At 37.4% G+C, this 14,971-nt stretch overlaps 1 protein-coding gene across 1 annotated transcript in view; it reads right to left on the bottom strand.

The window, feature by feature from the left end:
- USH2A (usherin) overlaps positions 1-14,971 on the bottom strand; it is a 372,326-nt gene that overhangs the window by 68,477 nt on the left and 288,878 nt on the right. Inside the window, exons 51-57 of the mRNA XM_059467734.1 lie at positions 13,601-13,811; positions 12,566-12,763; positions 11,857-12,011; positions 9,871-10,069; positions 3,843-3,950; positions 3,114-3,297; positions 2,176-2,333 (exon numbers count right to left, since the gene is read on the bottom strand). Coding sequence (XP_059323717.1) covers positions 2,176-2,333; positions 3,114-3,297; positions 3,843-3,950; positions 9,871-10,069; positions 11,857-12,011; positions 12,566-12,763; positions 13,601-13,811 — 1,213 coding nt within the window. The remainder of the gene's footprint in view (positions 1-2,175; positions 2,334-3,113; positions 3,298-3,842; positions 3,951-9,870; positions 10,070-11,856; positions 12,012-12,565; positions 12,764-13,600; positions 13,812-14,971) is intronic.

The raw sequence follows: 14,971 nt of genomic DNA, 5'->3' as shown, positions 1-14,971 counted from the left end.
ACATGGACATAAATAAGGATAAGAAGTAGTAGACACTTTATGCTAATCCTACCAAGCTGGGGATGATTGTGACCCCAAACACCTGTATGACAGGACATGTTAATGGGATCTATGCTATTCCAGAAGATCAGAACTTCCAAAATAAATCTCCACCTGCATCCTCTGCAGTCTTACTCTTAAGAAAAAATAACTCTAGAAGCACAAAGGACCTCAGACTGAGCACAAAGCAGGATTATGAAGGGTCAATAATTAATTTTCTAGCTTCTGCATAGAACTATGCTTCTGCCCACAGGTTTCAGCAGCCTTAATAGCATTGTAGCTTTCAGTAACACTCAGTAACATTTCTCTGCTGTTAGTACTCCTCATTCTTGTAAGATCAGCTAGTTGCCCTGAAGTGCTATATCAAAAGGAACAGCAAGACTTGCTTTCCTGTCTTTTTCTTAACTAGGAAGAAAATGAACCCTGTTCTACCTGAAGCCAGGACAATACCCAACAGAAGCACAGTATGAAAATCCCTTCTTCATATTTAAAAACCTAAATAATTAGCCCCACAATTAGAAGGCAAAGAAGTTATCAAATATCCACAGAAGTGAGATAAGTGTTCAAGGTGTGTCCCAATGTCTGAAAAGAAGGACACGTTCCTTTCCCATCTAAGGAGAATGATTTCTACAGATGTGTGAATACATGAAACCTGCAACTTCTGCAGATCCATGATGTCCAGCCTCCTCCTCATCCCTCTGATTCTGTGGTTTCAGGAACAGACAAACCTTTGTATGCATAATCTTGATTGCAACATAATTAAATGTACTACACAGAGCCTGGTTCTCCTTGCAGGCTTGTAACCTACTATGAGTAACAGGAATTTAAGCAGCTGGAAAAGGTCTAGAACAAGGACAAGCTTTTCTGGGAAACACCCCACTCTTCACAGCCCATGCATTCCAATACATTCTTATGTTTTAAATCTATTTATAATGTTGCTGAATATTTTGTACCTTAAATTATATTTATTATCAAAACTATAATACAGCATGAGTCACTTTCCAATAAAACCAACTGTAGATTATATGCCATTTGAATTCACCTGCCTTCTGCAGGGTTCTAAATCCTTTCAGGCAGTAGGGGGAAAAGTTTAATTTAAGATTTTAATCTTTTTCATATATTATAGCATTTCTATAATGGATTTTGTGCTCCTGAAAACTAAAAGATTGACAGCTCAGGGTATTATAGATTTATTAATCATTGCTTAAATGGGTAGGGTGAACACCGCTAAACACTGCCACAATACTTGCAATCCCAGTCTTGAAGGCAGAATGCATTTTCTAGGTGCCTTTATTTTTAATGCCAATTGTCCCTTGCTAAGCAAGGATAGAACATCTTAAATAATTAAGAACAAGAGATATTAAAAACTCCCATGAATTCACTGATAAAACACATATGGCTATTATTGCAATACTCAAACATCTGAAGTTTCTAAAAATGAGGAAATTTTAATGAAAAAAACCTCAGTATCTAAAAACTAGAAAACACCTTTTTTGGAAATGAAGTACAGTGGAAAAAAGATTGTTCATTACAAGGCTCTCATTGTCCCACAATAAATACAGCACATAATTTTTATAACACATAATTTTTATAACATCAGTAATGTGCTACAATCACTTAAGCTATGATCTATATTGATGAAGCATCGCATAGTTTCTCTTACAAAAAGATTCTATAAATAAATTATTCCTTGTTAGCCCAGCTTTATAGCAGGTGGACGTCACCTGATCAAGTTCAGGAGAAGAGTAACTACAGGAAAAACACTTCTGGGCCTTTGCTGATCCACCATACTGCAGTGGAACTGCATGATAACTCAGGTTAGTATGAACAGAAGAGAAAACTCTTTTTTGTTGTTGTTTTTTTCATTAATATTTGCACTCAGTAGTAGTTCATAATATCAAAACACACAGGGCTTTGCTCAGCTAAACCTCACAATACTGATGTCAAGTATCTAGATCAATATTATTAAAATAATGTGTCTCTAGGACACAACAGCTTTAGATACTGGGTATTTAAATCACTAAAACTAAATACAAAGAATAAAAATATCAGAATGATTCAGCTGCCTACCTGGATATACTAATTTTTCAATCCTTTCATTTTGCGACAAAGTACTACATAGAAGTACATTTTTACCTGGCACATCCCAAGCTAGAAATATAGAATATGCATCAATGACTGTGACATTATATGGGACATGAATTTTCTCTGGTGTTCCTGCTGGTGTTTGTATAACATATTTATCACTAGTGTTGCTGCCGCCCCAAGTGCTGGCTTCCAGCTGGTAAACATATCTGCACAAACACAAAAAGATCAGTGGACACTGCAGTTAGAAGCTTTAGGCATATCAGCAACAGAACATTTCCATTTTCACCAATTTAAAGTGAATACAATGAGTATTACAAATACTGCATTAGTGAAGATTTTCACATTCAAGTTTTTCTAATGTGAGAAAAGTAACTTAGAATAATAACCATAAAATCAAAGATACCAAAATAATAATACTTAGAACAATAATTACCATAAAATCAAGATACCAAAACTCAAATACTAGTACTAAATACTAATACTAAAATTCAAATCAGCTTACATAAGCAAGAGAAGTATTGACTCAAAAAGTGTCAAAACTAATTTCAGAATTACTTCTATAAAAATATCAGCAGTCACTTTTGAACCTGTATGTTCAGCATGCACTGGAACATCATATACCATGTGCAGTGATGTTTGTCATATAAAACCTGGCATTTTTCAGAGTATATTGCATGATGCAAAAATACCTATCATTGAGCTACCAACAAACCATCCAATAAAATAAAAAAGAAAGCTTTGCTTCTTTGAATCAGAATGACCTATTCTCAAAAAAAAAAAAAAAAAATTAGAAGTCCTTTGATTAATGTCTTTTTAACTTTTGAAAGACTAGCAAAAGTGTTCTACCAATTTTGAGCAATAAAGTAATATTTCAAGAGAATTTTCCTTTGTTCACAATAAGTTATATTTTGTACATTTCACTAACACAAGTACCTATGTCTTTCAAGGTCTTTCACCTGTTACCAGAGCTCGTTAACATGCCTTACCTACTGTTAGGCTGCAGGTTAACATCTGTGAAATTCAGGTCTGTACTGCCACCCAGGAAAATCTGTTCTCCATCACGGAATAATCGATAATGAGTAATGAGCCCGTTGGGTTCCTCTGGTTCACTCCAGTACATTTCCACTTCTGTTGAGCTGACTATGATATGATGAGGTTTTGGCCATACCCCTATTAAAATCAAAATGACACTATTTTAATTTTATGACAGAAACTCAAAGGTGTTTTTTTTTTTCTTTTCCCATACTCGTGTTGCTGTTTTCAGCAAAGTAATGAAAGCATAAAGCACTGCCAGGGAGAATGACAGAATTTAACACACTTTCTGTATTTATCCTATAACAAATGCAACCAACTAGACAAGGTAAAGATTAATGGAGAAAGAGGCCAAAGGCTACTGAATTTATATGCCCAGTAGTCTCTGCATATTCATTTGTGCTTTAAAAAAAATTCATCTTTCAATTCTTTGTTAATGAAGCTAATGAATTTAGAGATGAATTTGGGGAAATTTTCACAAAAAGAAAGTAGAAATGCAGTGCCATGCAGTAAAGAGAATGTGGTAAGATATAAAAACTCCAAGAGACAGATTCCCTTGCGTAAATATCTACATGATAGCTTGATGGATGGCAGTGGAGTTGTGCACCTTGTTAATCCGCCAGAAAATACAAGCCCGTATGACCATCTCTTTGCACTTCTGTAAGAATGACTTTCTCCCTTACCATGAGGAGCAGCTTGTAAAGTTTGACCTGAAAGTGGTTGGCTGGAAGCACACCCAGCAGATGTGCATGCAATAAGCACAAAGCTGTAATTAGTGTATGGCTGCAGACCTAAAAAGAGCAAACAGAGTTTAGGCTGAGATGTTGACATCAATCATTCCAAGAATTATATCTCTGCATAGAAAGTTATTGGACTTAAAGTTAACTTACAGCATTTTTGGCAAACATAAAGAATGAACTATTCTTATATTACACGTGAACAATACTGAAATGGTGAATTCTCACTAATTTAGACATATATCCTCTACTGATTTAAAAGACCAAACAAAACAATTCAGACTGAATGTCTGTCTATGCTGCAATAGATCTATGGATATCCCTCATACACCTGAATCAGCTTTAAATCAAAAAACTTAGATGACACTGGCCATGCAGAAAAACACATGAAAGTGCAATTGCTTAGAGTCTTCAACTTGAAAACCTGAATAGCCTTTAATGTTTTGAAAATGTATTACTAATACATTTGCAATAATAAGATAATAAAATACTCACTTGTACATGAAACCTTCTACTATATTGCAAGTAAGTCCAAGGACTACGACCTTCCCAATTTTTTTTTTAAATTTCCCCTCTATTTTTCCCCTATTTGATACAAGACTTTACAATAAACGCTACAAAGCAGTTAGAAGCTGAACTGACAACCAAGCCCTCATTACTAAATATTAATTTCAGTTACTTGTAATTTTTTTAAAACTTTTTTTTTCAGCTCAAATCTTCTATGCTGTACATCCTTGAATGAGATGAGAACATATTGCTTTGCCTTTTTCTTGAAAATTTTCAAACATATTTGTGCTGTGTGTTGATGACTTCAGATTTCACATCAAGTTGCCTGTGGTTTAAGAATTTGACTTTAGGGATCCTCATAAAATTGTACTCACAATTTGCTAAGATACTGAGCTTTTAGAATAGCCAATTCTGTGCACCTATTAAAGGCTTCTTTTAGTTAAATTGTTAAAGATGCAGATCACTGTGAGATCACTTTAGAGCTCAGCTGGAATTGCTGATCAGCCTTCCTCACACAGCACCCCCTAGCCCACAACACAACACCTTTGCTAAACTATTATTTTGGAAATTTCTCAAAATTGATCTTTAAGATATCACCAGGCACAAACACTGAAAACCCTTTTCTCACATTTTCAAGGACCCCCTTGTTAATACCTCACAATATATTACATAAAGGTTCCTGTTCCTGAACGTAAAGGATACAAAAAGTATAACAAGAAGTAAATTATACACAAAATCTCTTTGAAAATACTAAAATTGCAAAACTAAACACTCAAAAACTAGGAAATCCCATTGCCAGGACATTGTACAATACAAATTGATCCTCTTTTGTTCACAGGCTTTGTGGCACAGTGCTTTCTAAAACTGCCTCCAACAAGCGGTCTACAGCCTGATTAATTGTAATTTGAGACTTTTTCTCGCAGCGTCCACCCCTAGAGTATACAGATGCTTTATTAACACCAACTTGCTGAGCATTCCAAATGTCTTAAAACAGGACCAAAACAAAAAATCCCCCCAACCAACTCCATGAAAAACCACATAAACTCAGAAAACTAAAAGAGAATATTTTCTCTCTCAGAATCAGGATATTGACTCAAAGAGACTGAGAGAACCAAAAATCTCCTTGGAGCTGCCAGGAAGCCATTTGGGATTCCTGGGACCTGGCTTTCAGGCTACCTGGTGTTATGCAAAACTTTATATATCCAAGCACAACTGGTGCCTTCAGCTGCAGCTCTGAGAGCTCAGGAAATTCAGGCCAGGTAATGAAAATGAAGAAGAGGTGGTTGTGACAAACTGTGGAAGACTGAGATGTGCCGTCCTCAGTACCACGGGCTGAACAAATATGAAAGCCCTGGGTGTCAGACTGCCTTTGGCAGTCCATGCCCCCAGCCCCACAGCCATCCACCTTGTCCCTCTGCGCTGGCACTGCCCCAGCTGCCTCCCTCCCTGTGCTCCATGTTCCTATCTCCTTGAAAGGGAATGGAGCTCTGGGCAGAAGCACAATTAGGCCCATCCACGCTGAGACTCCCAGAAGGAATTAATCCACTAAACACAGCTAAAGCTGAGGCAGCAGTTCTCCATACAGGAGCTTTCTTTTATTCCTCCCTGGAAGAGGCACCGACTGTGGACTGAACAAGGCAGTAACCCTATGGACAAATGACTGTACTGCTGTGTAATGTAGATTGTTTGTGGGGAAGTGGCTGAATTAGGATGATACAGGTCAATTCATAGGTATTATACGGGTCAATTTTTAAGGATGTGGCTTTGTGATCCTAACAGTGTACTTTTGATGTAGCTCCTGCATTTAAATGGAGTTATTTAAAGAACAATGCAACTCAATGGCAACAAAAAAGCCTCTGCAAGACCTTTGTTTATAAACAAATCCTTGCTTACATCTAGCACCAAGATATTTTAATTAAAATACATTACAAACAAATAGAGTGAAAAAAGAAGCAGCAATTACATAGGAAGGTAAAATACTGAATGGAAGACATGCAGGCTCCTTAACAAATTGAACAAGATGTGAAGGAGAGAAAATAAAGAGATGACTCAGTGGGACAGCCCTTGCTGTAACCTAATCATGAACTGGAAGAGAAGAGAAGAGAATCATGAACACTGTGTATAAAAGTAAGGAGGGAGAAAATGACAGTTGCAGACTGGAGAGAGGCAGAGGCATGGAGGAAAGCCAAGTATTTAACATTTCAGGATAGAAAAGATTACTGTGGCAACAAATTACTTGAATTCCCCTAAAGGGAGTCATGTTCACTTTTAAAGGAAACATGCATAATAAAGCAATACTCATTTACAACTACACTCAAAAGAGAAAAATGAGCATTAAAAAAAGAGCACATGCTTTCACTAAATTTATTGGTGAAATTCTGAAACCTTTAATTCTAGCCATATATGGAGCAGTCGCACACAGCAGATTTTTATCTAGATTATTAAAGCTTTGTATTAGATGCCTTGTCTTATGCTTTGGAAATCTCTGTGCAAATCTATGTATGTGATTGATAATAAAAACAACTAGTAAAATAATATTGAAATATAAGCAATATTTTGCTTTTCTAATGTCTCTACTTGACTGTTCCCTAGAGGATCTTTCTCCCCTCCTTTTTTGGTTTATTATTGTGGGAAATTTTTAATTTTTTTGTTTTGGTCAATTTAAGCAGTCTATTATATTGTTGCAGCATTTGTCATTTACCAAAAGGCTGTGGAACAGTGTTTTTTTTTTTTTTTTTTTTTTTTTTTTTTATGAATGCATTGTTCTATTAGGTAAATCAATTCCTTCTGATACTGTTTGTCTCCATTTGTGGGTATGGCTCCAGCAAGGTCAGTAATTAGCTCCCAGGATAACGCTCCTGGGCCCTGCTGTGGGAATTTTACTCAGGAGGATGTCAGATTGCTGACCACAGCCTCCCACAACCCCCTCACCCCCAAGAGTTTCCTTCAGATAAATATTATTAATGATTCACTGCTGCATATGGAGAGAGACCTGACCAGTGACAACACTTTGGTATCTTTTCAGATATCTTTTCATCGCCCTGAAATGTAAAATATGTTCAGATGAAAGAATTTCAAAGTATTCAGTCATAAAGTATTCATACTATTGTTTCTTGTACTAAAATAAACATTCATTATCTTTGATTTTGACCTAAAAATGATCGATCCTAAAAATTGTTGATAAAGCTTCTTACTTGGGATATTAACTTTGGTGTATTAAAAGGGGGGAGCTGAGAAGAACCTTTTCTATAAACCCACCTGCTGCTGCTGAAGAGGGCACTCTTGGCTTTCTTTTACAATTCCCCTAATTATTTTCCTCAGTCTTACCCTCTGCCTGGCCCCACTGCAAAGCATTAGCAGGCCCATTCGTAAAGTAGTAGTAACACAAAGTGAAACAATGCCATAACTGTCATCCAAATTGTTCTGTACAGGGTACTGGAAGTGTTCAGTAATAAATGATATAAAAAGGTCTTTTATTGACAAGCTGCCATGTGCTGTTTGCATTAGAGAATATGAGAAGATGATGGCTGCTGCCCCTAGGTCCCAGTGGCATTCAACTCAGTGAGATAGCAGAAAATGCTTCAGTTTGCTTAAAGCATTGATAACACCTCTAAATAATTAACTGAGGACTTCCTGTCTTCAATTACTTAATGCTTTTTTTAACATCTTGAGAGGATTATAAGCAATTTATGGATTTCACATGATGAGCACATTCACCACTATTCCCACAAAGCATTTGTGGGATCATGTTTCAAAGCTTTGATGTAATTAAAAATAAGCAGCAAGACAATGGTGCCATGGCAAGGTGCTCGCCTTCACGTCTGCCATTTGCGAGACCCGAGATTCAAAGTCTCCACAAATACTAATGCTACAGCTTCATTAATGTTCAACTGTTGCTCAGGGAAAAGCTGGCAGTTTTGGAAAGGAAAAAAAAAAGAAAAAGAAAAAACATTTGAGATTATGTATGAAGTGAATTTGATTCTTTTATCGTATTCTTTTAATTTAGAGAGCAATAATTACCCACACTGCTAAATCACACTCATGAATTCCACATTATTACCCAAGGAAGCTCCTGCAGAAAACAGCAAAAGATTTGATTATGACTGTCGGGAGGAATTATCACTTATTTCATTCCTGGCTTAACATGGCCGCACTGGACAGTGGCTTAACAAAACAGGCACACAAAAGAAAAAAAGATCCTTGTTTCTCAGGAATTAATTTCATTTCCTCTCACTTCCAACTGCTAAGTATTGTTGGCATTAAAATGGAGATATAACTGCTTTGGCAGAGCATGAGAAATATTTTTCAATGGGCTCGATAAATCACTCCTTGTTGGAATGTTCCTTCTTCACAGTGTAAACTTACCACAGCAATTCTAAAACATGTACCACCAACTCTGGCTAATATCTCATGTCCAGAAGCACTGAATATGGAGAGAGGAGTAATACACCATTGATGAATTTCACACTTGAGCATGATATTGTGAAAGAGGAACAGCAATCTTGCTCTTCTGTGAGTGACTACAGCAGAGACAAACTCTTTTAAAGCACTAAGGGATCCACCCTGTTCAGACTCATGCTTTGAGGGCTATTTGAGAGTGCCATCTATGCTCTAGAGGATTTATGTGCCCTAAGTCAAATTCTGCTCTTTGGCTGGCTGTCATATGGTGTGTACAACAGAGGAATCTTGAAATTTCCTACTTGTGGGGCAAAAAACCTAGGGAAAAATTAATGCATTTGTGAGATATAAAAATTTAATGAGCAACCTGAGGTCAAAGAATGAAAAAAAAAAATCCCATGATGCTTATGTTCCTGCTCTGTGTTCAACAGGAGCAATTCTAAGAGGAATTTTGGCTCAGTGTAACATTCAAAAATAAGTAAAAATTGAATATATAAAAAATAATACATTTGAGGTCCAAGCCAAACTTTCTCCCAGAATCCGTGTATTAAAGCTTCTTTCATCAAGTATTTAGAAAAAGGCTATAAGCAATATATAATATTATAAACAGAATTTGGGATCTTTCCTGTTCTGTCTTCCTTTCCTTTTTATTATCTCAGACATAAAGTACTGGATCCTTCCCGATCCTACACTGCTACACTCACAACAGCATTGCTGCACATCAGTGATGTTAAAAAAAAAAACTTGAATCTGTATGAAGGGATGGCTGGCCTACACAGAATACCTAAGTCCTTGAGCACACTACAAAGCATGCATCTTCAGTCGAGCTGGACAGATTTATTTTAAAATTTTGAAATTAAATCTATTAATATTTTAACAAACAGCAGCTAGAAATGAAAGAGATTGGAAAAAAATAAATTTAAGATATGTAAAGTCATGATAAAGCATTCCAAACTGTGACAGTGCAGGGGATTTCAAAGTTACTGACAAGTGGCATTTTTAATATATTAATACTGTCTTATATCTTAAGGACAGGACATTAGCCTGTCAAAGAGCTTTGCCTCCTTACCTGACACTGTGTGTTGCATTCTGCCTGCAGCATCAATGTATATAAGTCCTCTCCCCAGCTGACTGATCTGGTACTCTCTGATGATCCCATTTGGTTTCTTGGGTGCATCCCAGGTTAAATGCAATGCTGTGGAGTTCAGAGCACTGACTTCAGGTGGCTGAACACTCTCGGGGACTCCTTGGACAGTGACTGCAACTACCTGGAGACATATGAATTAAACAGCAATTTAATGTAATAGTACACCAGATACCATGATCAATGAGAATGTCACTTTTGTTTTAATATGTTGTTTGGGCTGGCATATCATTACCAAGGGGCTAGAGAAGTAGTTACTTTTTTCCTCCTTTTTCACAATGAAATCTGACCTTGAATACATTACATAAGTCTGTGTCTCCAATTTATCACAAGAGGTTCACCACGTTTTAGCTGCAGTGTATGGCACAGGGTGAAACAACAAAAAACTGTATAGCTTGAAAACTCTTGATAACTCTCTTCCATATGGTTTGTCAGTGTCTCTGCATTTTAACTGCCTGATTTCATATATTTTAAGCACCAGTAAACATGGGGCTAAGCCTCCATATATCCCATGCAATCTGAACTCTATTGTAGTTATCTGCAACTCCATACTTCCATAAGGAATCTAAAGATTTTGAAAGATAGGATAAGTTTGCACTCGTTAAGTTCTTTCTACCAAAAAAATAAAAAAGGTAATTTTCTATTGACACATCGCCACCATCAGCTACAAAAGAAGTATTTCCAAATTACATTGGTTTAATAAGTGAGTCAGACTGTTTTCTCTTTGAGAATCACTTTTCTTTTTCTGTTATTACCACCATAAAGTATTTATATTATGCTGTAAATATAAAATGTGCCCTCTATAATATATTGTCTTAGTGTATTTGGTGGAATCAGTCCCCATTTGGAGACTTCAGTGTTTGCAACAGTAAACTCCTTAATTACAGGCAAGTGAAATAAGTAGGATTTATTATCAGGTCAGTGGTTGCAGCAACTGTGCCTACAGTTTCCAGACCACAGCTCTGTGTGCAGGCAGAGGGGACTATCCACCTATCTTCATCCCTCTACATCAGTGTTTTTTATTTTAGACTTCTGGCTGAGATTTGCATGAATAAGAAAAACATTTAAACACCTGCAAAAAAAAAAAAGTCAATCTCAGAGATATAATAATTACAAAACATAGTCATTACTCCTCACCTCTGCCCCACAGACCTTACCCTTGTAGTCCTAGAAATTCATTTTCAAAGAGGCAAGAATAATATTGTGAAAAAGAGGTCAGTTAAGAAATCGTTTTTGCAAATAATAAAGTAGGTACTTAGCAGAATAAAAACCAGAGCTGGCTAAATAGTAACATTGGTGATTCAAAGTGATACACAAAGAAATGAAACTCAGAAAGGGAGGTAAGAGATCCTGTTTGCTTAAAACTGAAGCTGAGGCAGGTTGCACACAAAGGGACAGTAAAGCCTGAAGCAGGTGCAGATATAGAAAGTCAGCCAAGAGTAATATAGTGAAAGAAGGCTTTTCCACTGGAGTGGAAGAGTAAGAAGTTTGTTGAAAAAATTGCTAGACTATAACTAAAGCAAATATCTAAGAAATACCAAGGAAGAAGAGGCTATAGACCTCCTAGTGAGAAGCAAAAATTTAATTTCCTGGTTTAGAGAAGGCGCATTTTAATATTCTTTACTCTATTCTGCCATGTACAACTTTCTCTTTAACAAACATCAGTTCCTACAGTGCAATTTCAGCCTTGCCAAGACTGAGACACTCCTTTCTTCTTGTGTTTGCTTTATCAACCTGGGGTTCCAAATATTCACCTGTCAGTAGCTGAATCCAAATCAGATTATTGATGTTTTTATCACTTACTCAATAATCAGCATGCCTTCAAGTTACACCTTTCCAAAAGCATTTCAATGTTGCCACACTGGCTGATAAAATCCTGGCACCAGTTTCCATGAAGCCCACGTCACTAACCTTGCTGCTGTCTGTGCAACCAGCCACAGTGCAGGCTCGCAGCTGGTAGGAGTACTCTTGGTATGGCTGGACACCACTGGTGTCTGTGAAGCTCATCTCTGTTCCTCTAAAATGCTCGATTCCGTTTCGGAGGATGATGTAGTGAATAATAGGACCTATTGCAGAAAGAAAGTTTTCCCTTTTGTTAGCTGAGGGATCCTGTGTCATGGGATAATAACCTACTCTGCATACAGAAAACATTCAATGAAATATCCACATGGCCAGAGTAGCAGATAATAATTCTGATTAAATGCTGAATGTCAATTACCAGCTACTTTCCTCAGCATCTGCCTCAGCATCTGAGCAGATCCCATTTTTTAGTGAGAGATCTACCAAGTTTCCTCACAGTTTGAAAATAATAAGCAAGATTTCCTGAAATCCCCAAATCTTTTTAGGATGATTGTCATTTTCTGATCATATTTGCACACTTATTATTAAAACTGTTCTCAAAAGAGGCTTTTTGGCACTTTGTAAAGATATAATAAGTTGTTTTCTGTGAAGACTCTCCTCTTACTTGCAATGAAAATTGTAGCAACCTACAAAAAAGCCTTCCTGCAGAGTTTAGGAATATATGTACTTCAGTGACAGGGGTTAATTAAGACATGTTTTCTCATTTAGGGACACTGTCATTGGAATGATAGAAAAAGCACTTATAAAAATGTATCAGTACCATTTGGTTGAAGTGGTTCCACCCAGCTGAGCAGTATCATGTCTTCCCGATTATCGACCTTGGCCCATTTTGGAGGACTTACACCCTGTGGCACATCTTGCTTAGTGACAGCTCTGCTAACTTCACTGAGACCTCTTCCATAGCTATTCCAAGCAGCCACCCTGTACTCATACGTGACAAAAGGTTCGAGGTTCACATCTAGGAAAAGAAAATTACATTTGGATCATCTCAGTCTTTTTAAAATACAAAATAACTTTTTTTTTTTTCCCCCTGGGTTTACAGATAGAAATGGATGGTATTCTTTAGACAGGGGCATTATTTTATCAACGTTTTTGAAAGCAAGTTTACATGTTAGGTACTCATTGAATTTCGCTCATTGCATACCCCTGAAGTCTCCGCCCCGATTCACAGATTACTTCTTAAAAGAATTCTGCTTCATAGAATCATAGAATGGCCTGGGTTGGAAGCTACATTAAAGACCTTCTAATTCCACCCCCTCTGCCATGTGCAGAGACATCTTCCACTCGATCAGGTTGTTCAAAACCCATCCAGCCTGGCCTTGAGCAATCCCAGAGATAGGGCAACCACAACATCTCTGGGCAACCAGTTCCAGTGCCTCACCACCCTCACAGTAAAGAATCTCTTCCTAATATATCATCTAAACCTGCCCTCTTTTAGCTCAAAGCCATTCCCCTTGTCCTACCACTACCTGCCCTTGTAAAAAGTCCCTCCCTGACTGTCTTGCAGACCCTCCCTTAGGTACTGGAAGGTGCTCTAAGGTGCCCCTGAAACCTTGACTTCTCTTCTCCAGGCTGAACCCCAGCTGTCTCAGCCTGTCTGCACAGCAGAGGTGCTCCAGCCTCTGAGCATCTTCATGGCCTCCTCTGGATTCACTCCAGAAGAGATTCACTCCATGTTGCTCTTCACACTGCCTCACGTTTAATTGGGCTATCGATAGCATTCAGGCCATCTTTTTCTCCAGAGCAAATTATCTACACTAACAAATCACCAGTCTGGTCTGCCACTTTTCCTTACCTGTAAATGAATACTGTGTTGGACCTCCCGTGTAGACAGTCTCCTCTTCTGCTGAACACACACCTGCCTCTACCTCTGTTTCTGCAGCACTCTGTGAACCTTTTATCCACGCACAGATACTCTCCTTAGGATCAAAGCCACACTTTCCACAATGTGCTGTTTCCTCCATAGATAAAGGGCAAAGGACATTAGCCTTGCATTCTTCTTTTACCTAAGGAATACATAGGAAAATTTAAATATATTTCTCACATTTTCCTTTCTCTATAAATGCTTCCATTAGTATTTCTCTATCTTTATACAATAAAAAAACCATGCCACCACCTTGATTACATTGATATTTCCAGTATATGTGAGACCATTTCAGCCTTTGGCCTGTCTACTGTCTTTGATCATTGATGTTTCTATAATCCTTTCTAAAAGAAACAGATTTTTTTTTAGGGTCCTTGGATGAAAGCATCCCAAATTTTAATTACTGGAAGCACAAATGGCTGGATTTGTTGAAAATAGAAGAGTCTAGAGTCAATGACAACAGGATTTTATCCAAGAATTTGAACATTCTGTTCCTGCAAAAGCCAATATCCTGTGGCAAATCAGTAGCAAATTCCCAGCCCCTCACACAGCTTGCCAAGTACACAAGAGGTCTCTGTGCAAGTCATTGGCAGCTTTTGAGGCTGAAAACTCTATCCATGGGCTATATAAATCATGTCTTCTGCCACATCACTACTAAACACAAGCTTTGCTGCAATAAGAGGACCTCTGCAAACATAAAGATATAAGATTTAACCCATAAAGTACAATTCACAAAAATATACACTGAGCATCCACAACTTTCCATTAAAATTCATGAAATAATATTTTTGCCAAGCCATAAGCTAGAGAGCAATAATTCTCATGAAATATAGGTTGCTGCAGAAAGAAATGTACTGCCAAATTTGCAACAAATATTTTTGCCCATTAGGTCCTAAACTTCAGAAGGAAATCCAAGCAGATTATACCTAATGCTTCCTTAATTCAAATATTGAAATTAGCTTCTCAGCTGATTAGAAACTTCAGCTAATTTAACTTCCCAAATTTGGCCCTTCCACAAATAATTATGTTGTGATAGATATCCATATAGGATGCAGGATATAGATGGATTGCATTCCCATGTAAAGTAGCTGCAGAATGTGTCAGGCTATCAGCCCTTTTGCTGTTAGTAAATCTATACATCTCAGAGAGCCAGCACGGCTATCTCTTCTCTACTGTGGGTAAGTGAAATACAAAGCACTTCCTTTGTTTATACTTTATACCTAGGACAGGGATCTGCTGTGTTATCTACCAGAATTCATTAACCTGTTCTCAGCCATTTTCCCTTGCATGAGCTACTAATAC

The sequence above is a fragment of the Ammospiza nelsoni genome, chromosome 3 (assembly GCF_027579445.1).
Source record: "Ammospiza nelsoni isolate bAmmNel1 chromosome 3, bAmmNel1.pri, whole genome shotgun sequence".
NCBI classification, from domain to species: Eukaryota; Metazoa; Chordata; class Aves; order Passeriformes; family Passerellidae; genus Ammospiza; species Ammospiza nelsoni.
This window is presented reverse-complemented; position numbering and strand designations above follow the sequence as displayed.